Below are 25,784 nucleotides of genomic sequence, written 5' to 3'. Positions count from 1 at the left end.
CAAAATTCAAACAAGCACATTTTGTTTCTGAAAGTATTGTACATTTGGGAAATTTTACAGCTGTACAGACTCTGACAATTGTCTCATTGTTTAAAGAGAGAGTAGGAAGGTCTTAGGAAGCCTGTTTAGCTCTTGTTAATAAAGAGAATGACATAAGCAATCAACGCAGTGCTGAAATTCTACAAAAGTTCTGATTCTTTTCAGAAGAAAAGGCTAAAGAGAATTAGTCATATTCAGCAAAATGAGCAAAATAAAAACAGGCTGCTGTCAGAGGAATACTTATTTAACAAAACCCCATATACAAAGGTCAATTCCCGCAGGTCGAACATTGAAACTATGTAGCTTTAAGAAAACTGTTGTTACTCCTACTGATGAAACAAAACTCCCTTATGCACCTATATATTTATCCATTGATTTTGGCCTACAACCAAAGAACATTACATGGAAACTAAACATGGAAACTGCCATTGAAGTTTATTCAATGACCCCTGTATTAAGGAACAAGTTAAAAAGGAAATTTGTGCCTATCTGGAATCTAATGATAATGGTGAGGGTCTCACCTCCTGTTTTTATGGGATAAAGTCTTAAGAGGGAAACTTATAGCAATATCCTCATACAAGAAAAAAGAGAAATAAAATGTTAGATGACCTACATAATTAGTTAAAGAAGTCAGAAAAAAGACACAATGTGAGCTTAGCTCAAGACATACTAGATGAAATTAGTAAAACTAGGGGCAAAATTAATAAATTGGCAACACAAGAAGTGAAGAAGAATTTAATGTTCTTAAAACAGAGGTACTATGAAAGTGGATCTACTACTATGAAAATATTGGCATGGAAATTGAAGAAGAAAACAGCAAAAATACAATTCACAGAATTGAGACCAAAAAAAAAATAAGAAGAAGAAACAAACAAAATGAATTCAGTAAGTTTTTAAAGAATTCTATAAAACATATTCTAGAGTTACAGGGGAAGATATGACTCAAATTGACACTTACTTGAATTCCTTAAAATTACCCACATTAAATGAAGAACAAAATAGAAGAATGACCCTTGATATAACTGAGGAGGAAATAAAAATTGCAATTACAGTTTTTCTCAGTCGCTTCGGTGCATTTCTCACAACACTTCTGTACAACAGCTAATGCATTTCTCAAAACAATTAGTAAAAACTGCAAAACCTAGATGATAACCTGCAAAGGCGCATCACTTACTCAAAATAGAGAGCTCATTCCTCAAAAGCAAGTCGTCATGTCAATGAAAGTTTCAGTGTCATCAAAATGAAAAGTCCTGACATCATTGTTTATGAACAAGATAGCAAATTGCTTTGTCATGTTTTCATTATGACAGCTTACTCTGTACATTTGTTCCAATGCTAAAAAGTCAGATTTTGATGACACTTCCTGAAAAGGCTCAAAACAGCACTATATTCTATTTGCAAAGCCATTTGAAAACTACAGTAAAGTTAGACATCACTTCATTTGGTGAGGTATCTGAGTACAAGACACTGAATATGTATGTTTCACATTTTGCTGCATTTGCTCTTTACAATTCTAATTTATTCACAGCATTGTGCAAAAGAATAAACACACCCTTATTTACAACAAACATAAACTTCCTTCGGGTAGAGCTGTGCACAACATTGCAGAACATATTGGAAGTGAACCTTCAACACACACAGGTTTGCAAATCATTCAAGAAATTTTCAATTTTAAAGACATTTTCAGGAAAATTGTAACGGGGAGACTGACACAGAGGGATCCATTTTGCAGTATTTATTAAGTCACACTTAAACATCAACAACTCGCACGGCTGTGCGAACATACAACATACACATCAACGATGATTAGCAGATAACAGAGGCAGAGTGATTACCAGGCTTAAGTCAAAGGCAGGCAGCGTGATTCAGAGTCCGTGTAACAGGCTTTGGTCAGGGGCAGGCAGCGAGAATCAGAGTCCGTGTAACAGGCTTTAGTCAAGGGCAGGCAGAAGACAGAGCAGAGTCGTGAAACGGGCTGAAGTGGTAAACGGGAGATCAGGCAGGATAGAACGCTCAGAAATGCTGGCCGGGGCTAAACAAGACTTCGCACTGAAGTGTGTGTGTGAGCTGCTTATATATGGTACGTGGGTCATTAGTGGAATGGAGAACAGGTGTGCTGGGATCAGAGTGAAATGGATGACGTAATGGTTAGAAGTCCGGAGATGGTGACCTCTGCTGGTCAGCGAGGGGAATGACTGGGACCGAGTCGGTGACAAAAATAAAGATTAAATTTTTTAATAAAATTAGCTTGACAGATTTTAATAACTAGTTCAGCATTTTTGTATGTAATGACTCAAGAAATGAAATGAGGACTATTGGTTTTATATGGAATGGCTATTCAGCATTCACAAGTTTAGTTCATTTTGACTGACATGACATAAGCAAATGATAATGTTATAAATAGCAGAGAGTTGTATAAAAGCAATTGATGCATGTCCAAAAGGATTTGCAATTTGTTGGACGGAATGAGAAACTGGTACTAGGATGTGCACAAATGACTAAATGTTTTGATAAATGCATTAACTGTTGTGCAAATGAAAATAATGTTGTAAGAAATGCACCAAAGCCACTGAGGAAAAACTGTAATAAACTCAAACCAGGCAAATCACCTGGATCAGTTGGCTATACTATACAACAGAATGGTATAAGTAATTTAGAAATCCACTAATTTCTATCATACTTCCTACATTTAATTGGGTTCTAAAACAGGCACAAACCCCACTTAGCTGGAAAGAGGCAATAATATCAGCCATACCAAAAGAAGGCAAAGATCAGATAAAATGTGGGTCCTTCAGATAGAATATTTACCTCTATTATGTCAAAGCGAATGGAAGAATTTATGACAGGTTTTATAAGACTACGAGGAACACAAGAAAATATAAGGAGAACACTACACATAATGAATCATATACAAAAAAATAACATTGAATCAATTATCATAGGTATTGATGCTGAAAAAGCATTTGACTCGGTTGATTGGATTTTCCTCTACAAAGTATTACTCAGATTGTTTTCAATAACTCGAATCAGCGACCTTCTTGCCGTGAGGCGACAGTGCTAACCACTGAGCCACTGTGTCACCCCTAATTTTGGACTAAAATAAAATTTATTATAAAGAATTTTCAAAATTATTCCCACAGGGACCTGATGATTAGTCGGTTTCACCGCCCGCACTTAGTAAGTGCAGCATCCAGTAAGTGGTCTCCAGTTTTGATGGATGCAGCACTTGGGGAATATTAAAGGAAAGAATTCAAATCTTACAGGAGAGCTAATCATTTTGCTTTCAACTGAACTGTATGTAATATCTTTTTTGATAAACACCACTTGGCTATAATTTGTTGGAATATAACAATAATCTACTTTGCATGTCTAATTATTGTTTTTTTCTCATTGGACATAAAGGGAAAACATTACATATAAGATTATTAATCATTTTTACCATGATGCAGAGAGACTATTATTATCTCAAACAACCGATAACGAATTTAACATTTAACACCTCTGCCACTTGAGATGAACATGGAGTGAGTCTGTTTCTGTGAATGCTGATGCCATGAAAAGGCAGCAACAGTCTCAGAGGTGTACGTTTCTCACCACATGAAGGACCTGAAGAAACAGGGTGATGGAAAAGGCCCTCAGGGGGTTGTAAGCCCTTAACATGCACCTGATCCACTTAACACATGTGATTTATATTTACTATATAAGACTGGCTGCCAGTTGCTAAGTGTATTGGTTGTTTTGTCTTTATCTGATGATTAATATATTGTACGCTCTCAGAAATAAAGGTATACGAGATGTCACTGGGGTGGTACCTTTTCAAAACATTCAAATTAGTACCTAAAAGGTCCATTTAAATACCTCAAGGGTACATATTAGTACCTAAAAGGTACAAAAGTGTTCCTCTTAAATTTTTTAGGTACTATGGACCCTTTAGGTACAAATGCGTAGCTTTTGTAAATGTACCACCCCAGTGACAGCTCGCGTACCTTTATTTCTGAGAGTGTACACTGTGCTTTAGAAAACTCAAGCATTAATGAAAACTCTCACCAACCACTTTAATAGGTACATCTTGTTTGATTGGGCCCTATTTTCCTTTCACTGCTGTCTTAGTTTTTAGCATGTATTCAGTGAGGTGCTGGAAACATTCCTCAGATATTTTGCTCCATAATGACATGATAGCTTCACACAGTTGCTGTTAATTGCACAGTTGCAAATGTGAGAATAAGGCGAAAACAGTGTGTCACCATGAGGGGAAACTCCAGTCATAGTGTCCACAAAATCTTTAAACATCCATACACACTCATTCACACACATTCAATTCACCTATAGCGCATGTCTTTGGACTGTGGGGGAAACCAGAGCACCCGAAGGAAACCCACACGGACAAAGGGAGAAGATGAAAACTCCACACAGAAATGCCAACTGGCCCAGCCTGGACTCAAATCAGTGACCTTCTTGCTGTGAGCCATGTTGCTCAGTGTACATTATGCTACAAATTATATTAAAATGTTTTCTCACCAGGTCAAGAGTAGTTTTCTCCAGAACGTCCACCAGCTTCTCCAGCTTTGTGTTTGCACTGAAGATAAAGTCATCATCCACCCACAGCACATATTTGGTGGTGACCTGTGACACGGCCAGATTACGCCCAGCAAACCAGCCCTGAGACACAAGCATACACATTCAGATCCCCTCTTACAACATGAGAAAATGGTTTTACACTCAAGAAAGTCAAGAAAGGAACCTACCTTTCCAAAGGGCATGATATAGTGTTCAATATATGGGCCTGACACAGTTTTTGGGTGTTCACTGTCATCCGCTATTACTATTGTAACCGTTGGATAGTACTGTCGTATGCTGTCAATTAAATTCTGAAGCTTGTCATAGCGCAGGAAGGTTTTGGTTGCAATGGTTACAAGAGCGCTGATGTTATACTCTGAAATTAAACAAACAGAATATTTTTACATGACATACAGATAACAAATAAAACAAATAAATTATATAGAAATAATAACAACATTCCTTTGCCATGAAGAAGTGCAAATCTGATGATGCCTCAAATAAACAAACAATAAACTGAATTGCAGCAACATAAAATAACTTATTTATTTATTGTGCATATTTTAATGGATTTCTATTTTATTTTAAAGATATTTTACAATGTGATAAATTCAAAAGTCTCATTTATCATCACTTCAGTTTTTGTATGATCCTTCAATAATCAATCTAATATGCGCATTCTTATTAATATAAATACTATAAAAGCTGTTTAACAAAGCTTGTTAGTCATTACAAGGGCCAGACAGAATCTGTGGACATTTTTGCTATTTCTGCTGAAAATATTGTAAAAAATCTGCAGATTTATGAGAAATGATTTTGGGAATATCATAACTGAAAACTTAATATTTTAAAAAAATTAAAAAATACCTTTTTAACTTTTACTTAATGTTTACAATGCAAATCTAATGAGATTTGGTACTTATTTGGTGAACAAAGCAAGTCTCTCATATAATATACCTGCGAGAAGACAGAAAATATTACTGTAAACTGTACTGTAAATAAATCATATGAACATTTTATTATGACTATTATTATATATATATTTATATATATATATATATATATATATATATATAATTTATTATAATTATAATATATTATTTATTATAATATATTATATATTATATTACAATAATATTAGTGAAATTAATTAAAAAACTGAATAAATTTAAATTTACACACATTTACACAAGTAAAAACATAGACTCGATGGGCTAAAAATCTGCAGGTTTGGTCTTAGCCATCACTAACAAAATAATAATAATTTTAAAAAAAAGGTTTTGAAAAAAAAAATAATATTCATATTTATAATTATTTAAATAACGTTGTCAGTTCTGATGTTACTATAAATGATCGACAGATTTCACAACAGAAAAAAAATCCTCTGATCTTGGAGCTGTTTGACATTAAACAAATGTAAATGTTCATATAAAATATATTAGCTGATCTAAAGCAGGTCTAATTTAGCATCTTACATCATATCGGCACAGAATGTGTGTTACCAAATTAACTAAAGCTTGATTTTTCCCATGATGATAAATGCATTAACTCCACCATGTTTTGATGTCACAAAAATATTTACTTTAGTGTTATATATAAATATGATGTATTTATAACCAGCTTTTATTACTATATATTCAAAATGTTTTTGTTAGCTTGTGTCTCTTTTTAAATGCAAATGAGTTGCTGCTCCTTGCTCCCTTTTAGAAAGAGGGTGGAGTCTTTTGTCTCACTTACTCAAGCAATACAAATCAAAATATCTGTATGCATTTAAGCTTTGTTCATTTAATTTCTTTTTGTTCAGTCTCTTTAGTTCTATATATATATATATATATATATATATATATATATATATATATATATATACACTAGAGTTTTGCGCATTTTTACAGCAAAACAAGAATTGACACAAATAAACTTTTTCACCTTTATCTGCATCAGAGCCTGTGTTGTAGAGTTTGGGTGTGACTCCATGACGGATCTTGATGGTGAAAAGAGCCTGATGTCCTTCTGTGTCTAACTGCACTGAATCACAAGCACATAAAATCTGCATATGAAATAAAGATCATCCAGTCCGGTTTTTACATTAACATGTCATATACTGTACATTGGCCAGCATAAATGAGAATATACTAACAGATCTCGCTTTTAAATAAACAATTTCTATGGTGCTATACAAGAGGTTTATGGGCAAATCTGGTTTGTTGCTTTTACATTAGATTGGCCAAAACTGGAAAAAAGAACTAAGAAAATATTACAATTACGAGAGTTTACATTTTGAAGTTTTTTTGTTGTTGTTTTTGCAACACACTTTTAATTAAATACATTAAATTAACATATATATTTAATAAATATGATTACTAATAAAAATAATAAAACACTTTTGAAAGAATGCACTAATATTTGACTCATTCTAGATTTGTGGGTACATTTCAGGTATTTTACCATTCACTTTCCATAAGCTGGAATGACAATGACATACAACAAATGTATAAAAACCGTAAAACTTAATACATTATTAATGTAAAATAATGCCAAATGCGTAAAAAATACTGATTCTAGTTTGAATTATTGTTATCAATTAATCTGACACAGACTCCGTGTGCAAGGTTTGTTTAAGTGACAAATTTTTCACATATGAATACAAAAAAAAAATGCTTCAGCGACTTCAGCGTGCAAAGACCTTAACAGACTAAAAATAACATCTAAACAAAATCTTTTAATTTTTCACATGACCTTTAATCTGGGCACTGTATGTGTTTTATTTTTCCAGAAATTACCCAGAAGCTGCACACATACCTGTGTCTGCTGTGCTGGGGTGGAACAGTGTGTTCGTATATGTGATGAACTGGAGCTGTCGATTGAGACTGGACAAAACACTGCTGCTCAGAGTCATGTGCATCTCGCCGTCACCCCTGACCTTCACCCCCTCCACCTCTGCTGCCACATTAAACGTGCCCAGAGATGCTGAAAAATTGAGCTTCAGAGGAAGACCAAAACAATGAGTGTACAGGGACCTTCAAACAACACACAAGCACAGGAAATAGACATCAATTATTTATAATGCCACTCACAGTATAGACATCTCGGGGCAGCTCTTTTAAGGCCAAACCTGAAACACATTACAGTCAAGTAATGTTACTGCTCAGCCTCTATAACCAAATAAAAATCCACTCACAACTGGCCTCAGTTACAGACACAGTCCATTCAGTAATGCAATAACGTGTGCTTTCAGATCTGCTTTTGGAGCTGCGTTATTATTTGTAAATGAGTGAAAAATAAACTAAATGAGTGTTCCCCTCATCTACGAAAAAAATAATACTACTACTTTACTACTACTTCTACAAATAATGATGTACTACTTTACATTCAGAAGTGCAAAATTATCATTACTAAATGACTAAATAAATAAAGTAAAATTTATTGCCTATAAATGTTTTTTTTTCAATTGTAAAAATAAATTCATTAATTATTTTGAAGGTTAACAAGAATATAATTTTAATACTATTGACCAACTAATTATTTAATAAAAATGACAATCAATTTCATGTATATAATAATAATAATAATAATAATAATAATAATTATTATTATTATTATTATTATTATAAATGATAATTTTATTATTATTATTAATTTTGCTATTATTATTATTATTACTTATTTATAAAATTATTATTATTATTATTATTATTATTATTATTATTATTATTATTGTTGTTGTTGTTGTTATCACTTATTTATTAATAAAATTATTATTATTATGATTATTATTGTTGTTGTTGTTGTTGTTGTTGTTGTTACTTTCATTCAACAGCACCTCTAGTGTCATCACAGCTTTTCAGTTGTACAGTAAAGTTTATCCACATCTATAAAAGAAAGCGTGAAATACCTGGTATAAGGATGGTTTTAAGTGGCCGAACCTCCACACCCTGCGTTGGATATTGCAGGGGGTTGTTAGCTTCAGCTACAATCAGCAGATCAGCAGGGGTCTGCGACCTATAGTAAACACAAGGGCGTAGATTTAACATGGTCGGAGGGGACGCGTCCCCACTAATATCCACCAAATATTAAAATGTCCCCACTGATAATTTCATTCACAAAAAAAAAGAATTGCGCAGTCAATCAGTGGCGTAGATTTGCTCTTGACATTGGTGTGAACATTTTTTAGTCCATATTATTAACAGTCTATGTAAGCCTGCTATAACATTAAAGCAGGAAAAACGCTAGCATTAGGTTTACCGTTATAACAATGGACTCATTCAGTAGTAAAGTTGAATTTATGTTACTTTTCATTAAAAAATACTCCTTATATCCACTTTTTTTTTTTTTTTTTTTGCTGCCACCTTCCTTGCGTGTCCTCCACCTCATTCACTGGGAAATGGCTCTGTTACATCTGAACGCAGCTACAGTCTGTCACATGATAGCAGTGATATGTACAGGCAATCACGATGTCCATATGTGTTTGGGGGTGTTACAATTCAACTAGAGAATGTGATTAAACCCTCTGTCCATGCCCAGGTTTATGTTGAAAGTGCAATTATTTTTACTGAATTAAATAATAGGTCGAGACATTTCAACAGTCAGTGGATATTGGTGGGAACACTTCCCCTCCATCCATGACTATTCTACGCCCCTGCAGTCAATATTAACCTAGACATGCAGAAAGAGTTAAATCAAATTCTCTCCTTGACTCGCACCTCCCCTAAACACACATGAACATTGTGATTGGCTGAGCCTTTCCCTGCTTTCATGTGAGAGGCTGTATCTGTGTTCAGATACAAGCTGCGCCAAAACTGCAAAGGGGAATTTTCTGTGCAAGAAGAAGGTGTATGAGGTGTGTGACACACACAAGTGGGGATGGCAGCAGCCAAGAAAAGTGTAGTTAATATAAACTCAAGTTCGTCACTGAAGAAACCACCATGATAATGACGTTAATGATCGCGTTTTCCCCCCATTTTAATGCACAGTCTAACGTAATAGTAGACTGATATAGTCTGTGAATAATTTGCCCTGCTTGATTCACCATTTTGATTCCCCACCGTCAAATGCAAACCTACGACCTTGATAAACACATATAAAAGTGAAATCCTAACCACTTTTACTGCTTGAAATAATAAAACATGACTTGATATAAAAAAACTTCCTAATAAAATCCTGTATCCGCTAGTTGTTAAGGTATTTTTTGAAGTAAAATTTCTAATAAAATATTACTAAATATACTAAAAAGCTAAACTAACATTTAAGAATAACTGTACAGATAAATAAAAACACTCATAAAAATACCTAAAATTATTAAAACGTTAACTGAAATTTTTGTATAAATTCAAATAAAATGAAGCACATTAACCAATACAAAAAAATGTATATCAATTACAGTAAAATGCATGCAATAGAAACACATCGATTTGTTTATCAAAACATTAACAAATCCTGTTCTATACATTATTTATGTTTGTTTAGTGTTATTTTTATTATTCATACATTTCAGTTCAAAGGTAAAATAAGATGGATTGAATAAAATACACATTATTACTGAATTAAAATGCATTTAAATAAAACAAGAACTTATTCAAACTAGTAAAACTAATCTAGTTAGTTTTTTTATTTTATAAAACAAATAAGGCATTTTCTTGTAGTTTTTCTTGACAACTAGCAATTTTCTGCTAATATTTTATTTGAAATTTGAATAAATAAAAAAATAAAAATCCATTCCTTAAAATGTTTTATAATCAGATATTCTGTTATATACAAATTATTTAAAAATATGTATGGGGCAACATTTACTGACAGCTTGTGCCAATGCAAACCCTTGTGGAGAGTTAAATAATGGTCGGACGTTTAGACCGAATAAAAACTGCACTTTAAAAAATGCTGGGTCATTTCAACCTAAATCTGGGTGTACTAAACCAACAGCAGGGTTCATTTTTAAAACTAAAGCAATAGGACCGAATTTAACCCAATGTTTGGGTTAGTCCATGTTTTACCCAATTTTAAATAAGCCACCATTTTTTAGAGTGTGGAAGGTTATTTTTAAAGCTAACAAATTCATATATTCCAAAAAAAACATGAATAAAAAAGGTTATCAGAGTACATTTTTATAAGAAAATACATTTACTTTAAAATAAATGTGGAGCTCAAGGTATAACTGTTAAGAAATGAAGCGAGTATCATCTAGAGCAGGGGTGTCAAACTCAATTCCTAGAGGGCCGAAGCCCTGCAAAGTTTAGTTCCAACCCTGCTCCAACACACTTACCTGTAGGTTTCAAACAAGCCTAAAGGACTCAATTAGTTTGATCAGATCAGATTAGGGTTGGAACTAAACCGTGCAGAGCTGCAGCCCTTTTGGAACTGAGTTTGACACCTCTCCGAGGTCGGCTTTTATTTAACACCCCAAAAAGCATGACTTCATGAGTTTTGCACCGGCTGTATTAATCTGATTAATACAGCCGATTATACACTGTATACATCTGATTATCGGCTTCGCTATTCGCCACCTATTATGTGCTAATATTATATAGGTCATTATGGAAATGAGCTGTTATGTCTGCTGTGGTCTTTAATTTACACACTGTCGATAGAAAAACACTCCAGAACTTTACACTCTTATCTGCAGGGTTATAAGATCACTCTAAATTGTCCCATTTAGTAAATCTGGCCCAATTAATGGTTGCATTTTTATTTGATAGTCCACTTTTAGGAATTGTTTTAAGTATATACTAACTAGAGTAACTATGAGTAAAGTATTAAAATTAGGCTAGGGTTAGGGGTAGTAGAATATACTGGCATGTATTTAATAGCAAAGTCACTTGTAAGTCACTTATAGCAAAGATTATAGAATACACTTGAGGTCAGGGCTCGGCACAGACACATGCTCTTTATTACAGTTTCTGCAGCTTCATTGTTATAAACCCTCTCAGTAAAACGCACCTCATTTGGAAGCTCTGGTACTCTTTGGCGCGGCGTTTCTTCATCTCATCGAGCTGCGAAGCCTGGAAGGCAGTGTGCAGGGGATGAGCTGAGACTCTGGGGAACAACAGCTGAGCGAAGGGCAGGTTGACCCCTCTGCTCTCTCCTTCACAAACACAGCCGTTACGAGCCAAAAGCCTTGTGGAGGAGAAGAAGAGTTAGCACATTACTGTACATCACATCATCAGTCTGACAAGTATCACTCGCAAATATCAGTTTACTGAGATATCATTGTCCAGATTTATGGGCAACCCAGCAATACTAGTAAACCAAGTCTTTGATAATCAACTAGTTTATTTGATGACATAAACATCAAAACATAATTCATACATCTAAAACATCTCATTTTATTTGGAATATTTAAATTACGTTGGTTGTCATATTAAATAAATGATTAAATTCTGATATAGTATCCTCTCATATTGCGACATTATGACTGTAGCACTTCTATTTCTACGGCACAAGATAAGAACACTCCATCACTCACTTTCCTCTACACAAGAGATGCCCAAAATAGGATCGCGGACCAAAGTTGGCCCATTGTAACCTTTAATAAGGCCCATCCCATCTGAGAGGAGAGTGAGTATGATGAAGAAGGTTGGGGCAAATGCCTTTGACACAGAGATCATCATTTCTAATTTGTTGTAACTTTTTTAGTTTGTTTTGTTGCTGAGCTACAAAAATAAGCAAACTAAAACGAAATGTTTCAATTAAATGTTGCAAATGAATCAGATTTTTTAAAATGTAAACACTGTCACTCTACTATGCAGAAGACATCAGCAAGCAAATTAGGGCAAAAACAAGTGTAATTTTGTTATAAATTAGATTGTTTTGTTTTTACTGTAATTAATTCTGTATAAAATGTAATACTGTAAAAATACTGTATTATTTAATATAAAACAATGTTAGTCATTCTTAAACATTATTAAATACATTAGGAAATTACACATGGTAAATTACCCCACCTATATTTGCCTTCAGTCCACTAGCCTTAGTCAAGTTTGGTTTTTGGCCCTTCTTAAGAAATAGTTTGGGCTTCCCTGCTCTACACTGTTAGACTTTGCAGCAATTTTACAGTTATTTACTGCAAAATGGCCAGTAAAATACCACACACATTCTTTACCGTTCACTGTAATATGCACTGCATTGTGGATAATTGTAAAACTTTTACAGTAACTAACTGCATATTAGGAATTTGCGCTATTACTGTTCTTACTGTAGTTGAAGACAAAAGTGGGACAGTTGATGAAAAAAATATGAATTAACATCTTGTATCACAAAATGTATTTAAAATAGATAGATGAATGAAAATTTCTTTTGTAAACCTTTTAAAATGCATATAATAACAATGAATAATTAAAATAATGTTGTACATGATCTCGTCACTTGTTTGGAATTTGCATAGAACATTTGCTGGATAAGTTGGCAGTTCATTCTGCTGTGATGACCCCTGATAAATAAAGGGACTAAGCCAAAAAGAAAAGATCCACCCTTCCTGCCACAACGCAGCCCTGAGAGTGCAACTCATGCTTGATAAAACATGCTTTTACAATTCTTTGGGGCAATAAAGGATCTTTTCTCTATTACAGCCAACCATTGTTCAGCCTTAATGTGCTAAAATCCATTGTATTACACAAGTGAATTATAATCAACTAAAACAGAGAGCAGGTTGTTGGAGTAACATACTTATGCCATTTACTCCGATAAAGGAAAAACAGTTGATGCATTAATATGACCATGTGTATTGTCAGTTAATTTAGCAGATTCATCTTAAGAAATGCATGAAACTGCACTCAATGAGCTTTTGACCTGCAGGAATATTTTTTTCATATTTTCTTTTAAAGAAAATGATTTTGTTCATCTGTTCACATTTATTAAATGTTTAAAAAGTTAATTTGTTAAATGCTTGTTAAACTTTTAATTAACTGTTTTCTTATTGTTTGTCATTTCAAATGAAATTATTACTCCAGTCATTATTGCTTTTATTACTATTGCAATTAATAATAACAATAATAATTAATATTAGAGTGATTTCTGAAGGATCATGTGACTCTGAAGGCTGGAGTGATAAAGCTGAAAATTCATCTTTAAAATCACTGGAAAAAAATTTAATTAAATTCTAAACTACTTTTGAATAGCAATTTAATACATTTCATTGTTTCACAGTCTGTGCTGTATTTTTTATTAAATAAATGCAGCCTTGATGAGCAGAAGAAGCTTATTTTAAAACATTTAAAAATCCTACTTACTCCAAACTTTTGACCGGTAGTGCACTGTATGTATCTGTGTATAATTTTAAATGAATACCTTATTCAAAAATTTCTGTGTGAACGTAACCCTTATTATTTTAAAACTGCCAAGTTTATTCTCCCAATAAAAAATATTACATATATTTAAAGGGTTTAATTCAAACTTATTATCAGAGTCTTGAAATATAGCACCTTTCAGACATTTTTGGCCACTAAACACAAAAAAATTCAATTTTGATATTTAAAAATATATATAATTAACAAAACAATAATAACACACAGAATTTAATTATGTTTTTAAACTGAACTTTGCCATCACATTGATAATTAAAATGGAAAATATATTAAACAGGAAACTGGTACAGGTGCACTTTAAAAAATTTATTGATTTTTTGTTTTGGTGATTTGAACTTTTTTACTGATTGCACTTTTTTTCGAATGATAACACATACCAACATATTACAGCAAAGACTGAGATCAGAAGTGAGAAAAAAAATCACTTAACTCAATTCACACTACTTTAACTGATGGCAACAACATAGACCATCACCAGATTACAGTATGTCAATTCTCAGACATTCCACAACTAGACAACCATTGATCCAGCATGTTCAATCAGCATACATGAGCTCCAACAAACGGCAATTCATTTAGCAGACAATTTTATCTAAAGCGACTTACAAATGATAATAAGAGAAGCATTCAAATCACCAGAGAACAGCAATAGATAGATGTTGTTATAATGTATGTTTTAAAAATATATTATCATTATAGAGTCCTCGTAACAAAGTGTTTTAAGAAAGTGTCTGCTGCATATGAAAAGAGTGTGTCTCCTACAATTGGTTTTTCATGAAACACTCAGAAACGCACAACATTTTTCCAGAAATATAGATTGATTAATTAGGTGTCTGGTGTATATGGGAGGGGGAAAAAAGTGTCTCCAAACGAAGTGTCTATTGGCGTCTGTTGGTGAACAGTAAAATGGCCTTTATTTGCAGACATTAAAGGCTTTACATGTCTCCTCAGTCTGCTCTGCTTGAACTAATGAAACATAGAAAAACATAAATCAGATATGAAGACTCACTGACCGTGCCACACTCTCCCTGACGCGGTACGGGATGGTGCTGGCGCTGGGGTCCAGTTCGGGAAGTCTCTCCTCCAACAGCCGCTCAGCTCCAGGACCTGGTCTATACCGGACATCCACGGTACTGTAGACCCGTGTGGGCCACGAGTGGAGCACTGCCAAAACCAGCACCACTGATGCTACCAGAGCTAACAGCACTGTCTTACGTAGGGAACGCATGCTACAAACTAAAACACACATAAATACAAAGCGTTAAAACATCATTCAGTGAATTTAAATTACAGTGCACTGAAACTGAAGAGGTTCTTCATGTGAAACTTCATCTAAATTAACTAATGAGTGTAACTTTTTTTTTACTTGGCAATTAATGACATTTTTGGAATATTTGCCAATCTTGTTCAATAAAAAGTCAGGAGAGAATTTTCTTAAATGCAAAAGTATTAGCAATTTATTAGATACAAATGAATAAATCGATATTGACCCCGTTTACACTGATGCGTTTTAGATCGAAAACGATCCACATCCACACTTGCCTTTCATCTAGCGTTTCTGAAAATATCTCCGTCCACACTATGTCACAGAATACACACATCAGGTGGCCACACACACACACTGGCATGCACTGTAGCGTATGCAAATGTCTGAGCTCCAGGCAGTCAGCGAGTTTTTTCAGCACACCTCCCTGGGTGAGAGCAGCGCTCGTCGCACAGTTCATGAAGGATATACCACTGGATCTCATCTCACTATAGTTATTAATGTGATTATTTAGTTCATCTTGTCTTTATCTAACGACTCATTGTTTTTTTTAACCTATTACTTGTTCTCAGGTAACGTGTTTTGGCTGAGTGCAAAGATTAGTGTTAGGTCCCGTGTGGGACCTGTTTGTTGTGGTTCTTTTTTGCAGAGTCAGCATGATAGCTGATTTGTTAATGGGTCATCTAACCTGAGACCCATTAGGTGGTGCCTATAAAGAGTCCAACACTTGACATAAGAATAGAGCTCAATTAGCCAGACTTCTCTGCCTGGTGTTTTGATTATTTTATTTTGTTTTGGATCATGAGCTCAGTTCACCACCATGCAAACGCTTTTCAATATTGACCTCCATTTATACTAACTTTGATTGCTTTAAATAAATTTGTTAATTATGCCTTATTGTTAATAAATCACTTCTGTTTTCAATTTACCTGGTCCGCATTGTCTCTCTTATGTTACAATTTTGAGCCGGTTGTAACATAATAAGTTAATATAATAATGTAACTACGTACACTGATTCTAAACATTTGACTGATTGCTTGTCTTTATTTCCTATAATGTATGAACTTAATGTACATTATACTTCTATATCATTGATTATTATTGATTATTAAAACTAATGTTCATCAAAAGAGAGGGTATGTTTAAAAATTTTCAATGAAAATGAAAGGAGCATTTATGTTATAGGCTTTGTTTTGTTAGAAATATGCATACAGTGAAGATGACGATCATATAAACATGTAGCACGATGCCTCAACATTTGTGGTATCTGTTAAGTAATATGAAAATGAAAACAGGCGGTTGTTTATATAATATTTTCAGTTTATTGTTAAGAAAGTGAAACAAACATCGTAGCCAGGGTGAAGTAAATGACGTTATAAAGTACACTGTTCCATTTAAATATTTACCTGACGTGTCCTCGGGAGTTTGTTTTCCATATCAAACTTGCGAAGTCTAATTAGGCAAGTTATTGTATAACGATGGATTGTTCTGTAGACTATTGAAAGAAAATATAGCTTAAAGGGGCTAATAATATTAACCTTAGAATGGTTTTTAATCAATTAAAAGCTGCTTCGATTCTAGCCGAAATAAAACAATTAAGACTTTCTCCAGAAGAAAACATGTTATCAGACAAACTGTAAAAAAAATTTCCTTGATCTGTTCAACAGAATTTGAGAAAAAAGAAAAAATAATTGAAAGGAGGTCTAATTATTCTGACTTCAACTGTACACATATGAACATGACACAGCTACATTTACATAATAAAAAAAAAAGTCAAACAGGTGTTATTGTAACTGTGTTTGTGAGTTGAAGTTTTTAGAAGTTAGAATCAGTGACTATGTTTATATGGACAGCAGCAATCAAATTATTTGCCTTAATCTGAATAAGACAATTATATAATAAAGGTGTTTACATGAGTTGCTTTTTGAATGTACCTTTCATGATCCTGCACATAATTCGATAAACGTCATTGCGTCACCACGCTTTCCATGTTTCCTCCAGAGTTTAATTTCAGTTGTTTCATTTATAATTTATTAACTTTAACTGCAATTTGGCACTTTCACCTTCATTCAGGAACATTTCATGCCCCCCATCCCCCCCTCCACCAACCAGCAGAGCAGAGCTGTGATAAAAAATGCTATTGGCTGTTTTTTTTTAAAAGAGGAAGAGCTCACGCTTCTTCAGCTCAAATTATACCTCAGCATCAAACAAAAATGACAATTTCAAAGCACTTCAACATGTCCCTTAACTGGAAGTGTTTATTTGAGATATTAGCACTAAATGGCCATTCTACATATTAAGTATTCAAACATAAACAATATTACACACTGTGCTATTTTTGGTGTATGCAGTGTAGACAGAATTATTGACTGTAATGAGTTTGACTGTTTTTAGATGCATTGTGCAACTTACATTAATTGTGAATAGAAGTATTTTACTAATTACTAAGATACTCACTCAGTCCAGTCAGAGCGTGAGGTGCTGTAAGTTGCCATTCCTGCTCCTAAAGGTCCATGGTACTGACTGACTCAATCCTGATGTGACTGACAGTAGCTGATGAAGCTGATGGAGGGCTTTCTCCATCTGCTGAGGTAAAAGAAAAACCTTGGTCATGTCAGCTGCACTGCATTCCTTTACAAGTGTATTACTGTACATAAAAGCAGTACAATCTGTTCATTCACTGTATTCTAAGTCTTCTAAAGGTATAACACTTCACACAGGCTAGGTTATTGGGAAATTCTCATATACTGACACAATGTTGTACCTTTTAATTTTGCACAAGAGTCAAATATAATAATTTGGATGAAACGAAACAATGCAACATCAACATGTTTTCATAGAAATTTAGTGTCATCCTATTACAGGTATAACACAAAATGATCTACTATTTTTGGCATGTTTGGCAATGAGTGTCTAATGTTGTTATGCTTGACACTAAAAATAAAATAAACAGGGTTTTGTGGTTGAGTGTTAAAGAGTAGACTTCATAAAGGTAAAGTTTATATGGAAATCTGCAAAAGCAATGACTTATTAGTTCCAGAGACACAACTCAACTCAATTTTTGTTTGTTTGTGTATTGATTTATTTTGAGTAATTAGTTTAAAAGAGTGTTATTTTAAATGACTTATTAGGTTTGTTGGTTAATTATCTTGGCTTTGCAACTGTTTAAATGTTGCGATGTTTGAACAATATCTCACAGCTATTTGTAACTTTTGTATTTAGTGGCTAATTTGTGTGTTTATAGGTGTATGTTTGTTTGTTTAGGGGTGGGCTTTGGTGCCACATCTCCTTTTAAAAATTTAACATTTATGTATGACTGGACTTGTAAGAATTCATATGAATTAGCCACTAAATTGACAAAGCGTGAAATGGGGCTAAAGCCTTTAGGGCTTTATGGGTGATCAGCTGGCCAACACCTCCAGGTTTGAGATAATTTCACCTGTGTGATCCCACTTCTGACATCAGCTGTAATGCAAATTATTTTCTTCCCATTCAATACATTTTAATATGAAGACTGAAATTTAATAAAAATCTGACAAGGTTTGTCTTTTTATTGCTCTAATTCTCTGGAAAATGATCAGTTTACACACAGAAAAAGAATCCCAAGGGTGGACTCTCAGACAATGTTACAATGTTTTAGATAAGGCTACAGCTTCTTAACTCATAAACAACCATCAGATTACACATGGCTGTAATAGACCAATGATTATAATGCATTTCATCTTTACTTTAGCAAAGCCTTAATTAATTTATCATTCATTCATTTTCTTGTTGGCTTAGCCCCTTCTGGGGTTCATTAGCCCAATCTGGGGTCGCCACAGCGGAATGAACCGCCACCTTATCCAGCACGTTTTCACGCAGCGGATGCCCTTCCAGCTGCAACCCATCACTGGGAATAATTAATTTATAATATTCATATATAATTGTCAATGAACAATATATAATCATCAATCATTAAATTTTCATCTTTATTTCTACAGCGCTTTTACAATGTAGATTGTGTCAATGCATCTTAACATAGAAGTTTTAGCGAATTGAAACAGTGTCAGTCCAGTTTTCAGAGATGAAGTTTAATTCAGTTCAGTGTGGTTTAAATTTCACTACTGAAAGTCCAAACACTGAAGAGCAAAAACATCTCCACAAGTCCCAAACCAAGCAAACCAGTGGCAATAGTGGTGAGAAACAAAACTTCACTAATTGCTGAAAGTGAAGGAAAAGAGACCAGGCTCAATATTAAACATTTCTATCAAACTCTTGAGATCAGGCTGGTCTTTGTGAAACATCACAGAAAATATTTTTAAGTGTGAGTATATTTTGCTGTTTGCAAGCTAACAAAGATGGTACTACTACAAGGTTGTTAATAATTATAAGTGATCACCTCAATGTCTTTTCAATTACCAAACTCAAAAGGCAAAATTAGTAGAAGCAAACTAGTCAAACCGGTTAACTGCAATCCCCCAAGTTATGCAATTAGGTCTACTAATAAACACAAAATAATAAATAATAAAATCAATTTTCTGTTTATCTTTTTGTATATTAAAGGGCTAGTTAAAAAAAAAAAAAACTTTAACCATTTAAAACTTAATAAAAATTACAATTCTATCAAAAATCCTTATCATCCTTAAGTTGTTCCAAACCCATATACCCACAAGAAATGTATACATGACTGGAACAACTTGAGGATGAGTAAATAACCGAAGTGTGAACTACCTAACACAATCTCACAGCATTTCGCAACTGTTTTGTTTTAGTGGTTATTTGATATGAGTTTGTACGATCTCATTTATACAATTTATTATGATTTGCTTATCCCCCAATGACGTTTGGGTTTAGGGGTGGGGCTGGGTGCCACGCCTCCTTTTAAAAATTGCACATTTTCGAACAATTGATCTCGTACAAAATAATACAAATTAGCCACTAAACTGACAAAATGTAAAATAGTTATGTTTCCTCGTGCGATCAGGCTGAAACTATCCCTTTATCATACACTGCAGTGATAAATGAAACTAGTTGATTAAATGTGCAATGTTGAGAAAACAAGCACACCTCTAAACGTTTTTAAATGTGATGTGTAATCATTCAAAGCTCACTTTCTGAATTAATACAAACATTAATAATTAGGAGAAGAATCAGTAAACCGTAAATAGGCCGGCTTTGTGTAAATAAGGTGTAATTTAATCATGTAATCTCCTAAAAGTAACTGTAATCTTATGATTAACATTTTAAAGCATAATACAATCTGGTGACAAGTACTTAATCCGATCACATAATCCATATTGCAATTATTAATTTACCAGTCAGCACTGCTAAGCTAGCACCATTGCTAAAGGCTTTTCTTTGGTAATACCACTAATTGACCCACAGCTTTCCCATCTCACTCCTGAGACTCTGGTCCATTTGTTAACCATATTGTACATTACCAGCGAGCACATTTAAGAGGAAGCAGATGTGGTTTTCTTTTTCTTTTTTCAATATTAATCTTTTAAATGTTTTTAAAATGATAAATGTGTGATTTCCAATAGCATCACTTTTTATCAATTATGTTTAAACTATTATATTTGTCATTTTCAGGATCAGTTAACTGTATTATTTATTTATTTTTGTGGTAATTCACCAGTTCCTAATGACAATGCTCAGTCTCTAAGCCACCAATGATCAGATTTGTGCATTTTTGGAAGGACAGTAGTTATATGAGAATATAAAATATAAGAAGAATGTTAAATGCTTGTAAAAATGTAAGGAATTTGCCTTCCTTGACACAATGAGAAACAAAAATGATTTAATCAAACAGCAAACAGAATTAGGCCACTGCATGATGGTGAACATTGACATGTTGCTACACTTTCTGTATGCTGAACTGTTGACAAAAAGTCAAAATTGCTAATAAAATAACAATTGTGAATAATGTTTTGTTAAAAAAATAAGATAATAAAAAAATCACAATTACAAGCATTGTCTTTGATGCTTACTAAATGTTAGCTCTTCTAGGGCTTAGGAAGCAATTCAAACTAACTACTTCAATAAAAAAAAACATTAAAAGCTATTGGTTATAATAAACATGTTGTTCAAGGGGGTTATATTAACAATATTCTCAAATATCTAATAAAAAATTTACTTATTTATCGATTTTATTAATATTTTTTTCTCTTTAAAGATGAATTTTCACCATCATCTCTTCACTCTTCAGTGTCACATGACCTTTCAGAAACCATTCTAATCAGATTTGCTGATTTTAAATTATTGTCATTCTTATGGTATTAGGTTTAATAACTTCTGCTTAACATTTTTGAAAATAGAAACTGATACATATTAAATAAAAAGATTAAAATACCAGTATATTTTAAACAAAATGTTACTTTTGTAAGTAAATGTATTACAGTTGCAAAAAAAAAAACATGGAACAGTTTAGTTCAGGTTTTTCCTGAAGGCTGATGTCACAATGAAAACTGGCATAATAACTAATGAAAAGTTCAGAAACACAGATTATATATATAAATATTTATTTATTTATTTATTTTTTGTATATATATTGTGACATACGAAACAGTCAAATGGGCTATATTCACATACCAATATATTTTAAAATGACGTTTCATATCAAAAGTTTATAAATTGTATTTCTAAATAAATAAATGCAGAATTCACTCTTAAATAGCACATATTTTACCCCTATTTCAAGATTTAAAATAAGTCTTTTGTCCAGAATGTGTCTGTAAAGTTTCAGCTCAAAACACTCATTAGATTTTTTATTATTGCTTTCAGAATATTGGATTTTCTACTCAACACACAATGTAGCTGTTTTTGTGGCCTGCGTCTGGTTCTCCCCGCCCACAGTTCCAATGTGCCTGTCAAAGTGAGCCTCAATCTCCACCTCGGCTGCATCAGATAAACAGCACAGTGACAGACATGAAGGAAGCAGATCTCACGTAACTTTGTGAGAAATACTACAATAAGAACTTTCCCAATGATTATTTGATGTATTTGTTGTGGAGTTGCAATGATGAGTCACACACATGATGAGTTACAATGTTCACACATGCACACACACAGACACAAACTGTATGCGTTTAACTTTTGGAAATGTGACAGAATACATGTAAATATCCACTGCTGTAGACATCCGTTATGTTAATGTACAAAATAAACCTTTGTGAATGTCCTGCCTTGTTGATATGATTAGATGTGTTCCTACCAGCCTGATCTCACGAGAAAACGTAAGTATTTTACGTTTTGGCAGTTTAGTGGCTAATTCGTACAAATTCGTACAAGTTCAGTCGTAAGAAAATGTACGATTTTAAAAAGGAGGCGTGGCACCTAACCCCACCCCTAAACCCAACCGTCATCGGGGAATACGCAAATCGTACTAAAATGTACGAATTAGATCGTACGAATTTGTACGAATTAGCCACTAAATTAAAAAGTTATGAATTGTCGTGAGATTGTGTTGGTTCCTACGGAAACATGTTCAACCTTCTCAATACAAGAACATAACAACCTCCCTTTACTAAAAACATATCTAATCCCTATTTTTTAAAGTTAATACAATGGTGTCATATTAAACATTAAAGTGCATCATTATCAGTTTAACAATACTGCATAACTGATCATTAATATACCCAAATGAAACCATGCATTACTTTAATACTAGTTACTTAAATACCAAGTAACATAACTTGCTGTCAATCCATTCAGTGGGTGGGGAAACCGCACTCCTACATCACGTTGCATTCGGCCTCATAATGGGAGGGATTTGGATCCTATTTTAATCGGAAAATTTTTAAAAAGAGCCTTACTGTCTTTCTATCACCTCAATATGACTGTGGACACACTATACCTGTACACAGTTCTGTCCAAACAGGTTACAAAAATATTATTTTCATCATAGGTGCAGTTTAAGGTGCCCTTTAACATAAAGTTGTAAAAATAGTTTCATTGTGTGCCACAAAAGAAACATTTTAGACTCCTCAGCGACCGTTTTTGTTTTTTAAAGAACCGCTTTAACAATTTAATAATTTAAAGAACTCTAAAGAACCTTATGTTGGATGTTGGTTCTTTTGATGTAAAATACTCATCAAGGAACCAACTTTTCCATTAAAAAAACATTTTTAAGTGTTGGTAAGCAGAAAAGAAGTCTTACTAAATCATTAATCAACTCTGAAAACTGGACTGACAGTTTCATTTTACTAGAACTTTCATGTTAAATTGATTTAAAACCATTTACATTGTAAAATCGATATAAGCACAATGGCGCAGGGGGTAGCATAATCGCCTCACAGCAAGAAGGTCGCTGATTCGAGCCCTGTTTGAGTCAGTTAACATTTCTGTGTGGAGTTTGAATGTTTGCGTGGGTTTCCTTCGGGTACTCTGGTTTCCCCCACAAGTCCAAAGATATGTGCTATAGGTGAATTGGGTAAACTAAATTGTTCATAGTGTATGTGCGTGAATGAGTGTGTGGGTTTTTTTCCAGTGATGGGCTGCAGCTGAAAGGGCATCCACTGTGTAAAACATATGCTGGATACCCCATTAATAAAGGGACTAAGTCGAAAAAAATAAATAGAATAAATAAAAATCTTAGTGAGTGCGTTTAGATTTTTTTTTTTTTTTTGTGACAAAACTTCCAATAAAGCTCCAAAAAGAAAACAAAAGTTCTAATATCATAAATATTCTGGAAGCATCTAGAGACAAACAAACCAGCTAATCAAACAGGCCTAAATAGTCTATTTATTAAAAATTTGAAAGAAAAAAACAGCAGTGCGCAACTAACGCAACAAAAGGCTTATTTATCATTTGCACCTACACGTCCATCCACTGCTATAGAGATAAATCCAAGGGCAGCCCTGTTGAGTGTGCTTAATAGCCAAACGAATGCGGCTTCCCTTCTGATATACTAATGAGGTGTAGTCTAGGCTCCAGCAGGCCAGTGTGCGGTGATTCCCAGCCCGATGTAAACTATCACACACAGGCCGCGGCGCTGTCTGAGACACAATATAGTAATTTAGAGTGCATCATAACGAGCAAATTCCGCAGTTTAAAGCCCACCCTGCCGTCTGTACAGCAATACACAGAGGTACCGATAGCCCCTCGGCCTGTTGTTGCCATATGTCACATCATCCACAGCAGAATTCCGTTAGGCAATCAAGAACCGCAATCCTGTTACAAATATAGCCTATATTGGAATCTGAATCACGTCCATTGCAAACACCAGAAGCTGAGAGACGATCAATTCATTAAGCGGTGCTTATTTCAGTGCATGCACTTAATCGTGGAGCAGAAACAAACAAATGTGACTGAGAAAATGATATCGGTGCTAATCACATCAGGGCGGATGAGCGAGCGATCGCGTTCAAATAAATCTTACCTGTAATGTCGCCACCAAGAGGGATCTCCTACCCTTAAAACACCCCCGGCGGGCTTGTCATGTGAACGCAAACAGCTGATAAATGAAGAAAATCTGATGGCATGGCATCCACCTCTGAGACGGAATGGAGGAGATGGGAGAGGAGTCGGGCAACCCCCTCTGTGAATAACGATGGAGGGCTGCAGCGCGGAGAAATGCGCGCATATGAGGGAGAGACGGAGAGGAGGAGAGAATGATGCAGCTTCACACGCGCTCGCGCTCACGCCTTGGCGCTCCGAGAAGTGGCTTGGATGGATCATAAACCCCTAATGAACTAATCTGAGTTTAATTCTTAAAGAATAAAAACAAACATTCCTTGTCTTTAAAAATGTTGCGTTTTTTTTTCGTTACCCATTTTGTCACTATGCTGTTATTGAGAACAACGCAGATGTTCTGGGTCTACTTGATAAGTTACTTGTTAAAATGAAACTGATATTTTCCAATAGTCACACATTTGACCTGAAACAAGATTTAGATCTTTAAAATAAAGCTTCTTTAATAGGCTACCAGTGGTTCCCGTTTGACATCCATAAGCTTTGTGTTGCACACTCTTCAATGTGTAAAAATATAGTTAAGATGATAAAAAAAAATGTCAAACATAGTTATTTGAAGAGCAAATTACTAAAAATTATTTTAGTAAACCCTAAATGTCTTCTACAGCATCACCATGAAAACTCCATTTTAGAACTATTCTTAGTGTGTAATTTACCATGAGCATTAATAATAGATCATACCCTTTTACACACATCATTAAGCAAAGGAATGATTTTTGGGATGGAATGATCTGGTCATGTGACACATGCCATAAAAAGATCAATTTCTAAACCACTTTTTTTGTAGCTGCAGGGATGCTGTTTGTCCTGAACTGAAAGTATACGCAGGGAATCAGCCTGGAGAGAAGTTCAGTGACAGTCCTGCAGGGATCTATCAAAAAAGTACATGGCATTGACAGTCTGCACTTTAAATGAACAAACTTAATTGATCCAATCAATAAGCCTTAACAAATATGTTAATTTGAAAATAATTTAATTGTTTACAAAACCTTATGTGACAGTGGTGGCACTGGCCAACTCAGATTGAAAGCACGGTCTACCCAGTCAAATAAAGAATTATGAATTCTGCTTTAAACAAAAAGTAAGACAGATCTTCAGATCTTTATCTGACTTGTCTTTATCTGACTTGCCTGATCAAGATCTCTGCATTTGGGGGCTCACCACATTCTTCTAAAACCCTG

The 25,784-nt window shown here is 34.1% G+C and overlaps 1 protein-coding gene across 2 annotated transcripts in view; it reads right to left on the bottom strand.

Moving 5' to 3' along the window:
• The window catches only part of b4galnt1b (beta-1,4-N-acetyl-galactosaminyl transferase 1b), a 33,407-nt gene extending 8,690 nt beyond the window's left edge, over positions 1-24,717 (bottom strand). Inside the window, exons 1-10 of one of the 2 annotated variants that reach the window (XM_005166089.5) lie at positions 24,512-24,717; positions 17,611-17,739; positions 14,903-15,125; positions 11,527-11,703; positions 8,489-8,595; positions 7,671-7,708; positions 7,396-7,576; positions 6,523-6,621; positions 4,785-4,972; positions 4,558-4,698 (exon numbers count right to left, since the gene is read on the bottom strand). In XM_005166089.5, the coding sequence (XP_005166146.1) occupies positions 4,558-4,698; positions 4,785-4,972; positions 6,523-6,621; positions 7,396-7,576; positions 7,671-7,708; positions 8,489-8,595; positions 11,527-11,703; positions 14,903-15,117 (1,146 nt within the window). In that variant the 5' untranslated portion in view covers positions 15,118-15,125; positions 17,611-17,739; positions 24,512-24,717. The remainder of the gene's footprint in view (positions 1-4,557; positions 4,699-4,784; positions 4,973-6,522; positions 6,622-7,395; positions 7,577-7,670; positions 7,709-8,488; positions 8,596-11,526; positions 11,704-14,902; positions 15,126-17,610; positions 17,740-24,511) is intronic. The other variant, XM_005166090.6, reaches the window with a different exon arrangement.
• Between the last annotated feature and the right edge of the window lie 1,067 nt (positions 24,718-25,784).

The sequence above is a fragment of the Danio rerio genome, chromosome 6 (genome assembly GCF_049306965.1).
Source record: "Danio rerio strain Tuebingen ecotype United States chromosome 6, GRCz12tu, whole genome shotgun sequence".
In the NCBI taxonomy this organism is placed as follows: domain Eukaryota; kingdom Metazoa; phylum Chordata; class Actinopteri; order Cypriniformes; family Danionidae; genus Danio; species Danio rerio.
This window is presented reverse-complemented; position numbering and strand designations above follow the sequence as displayed.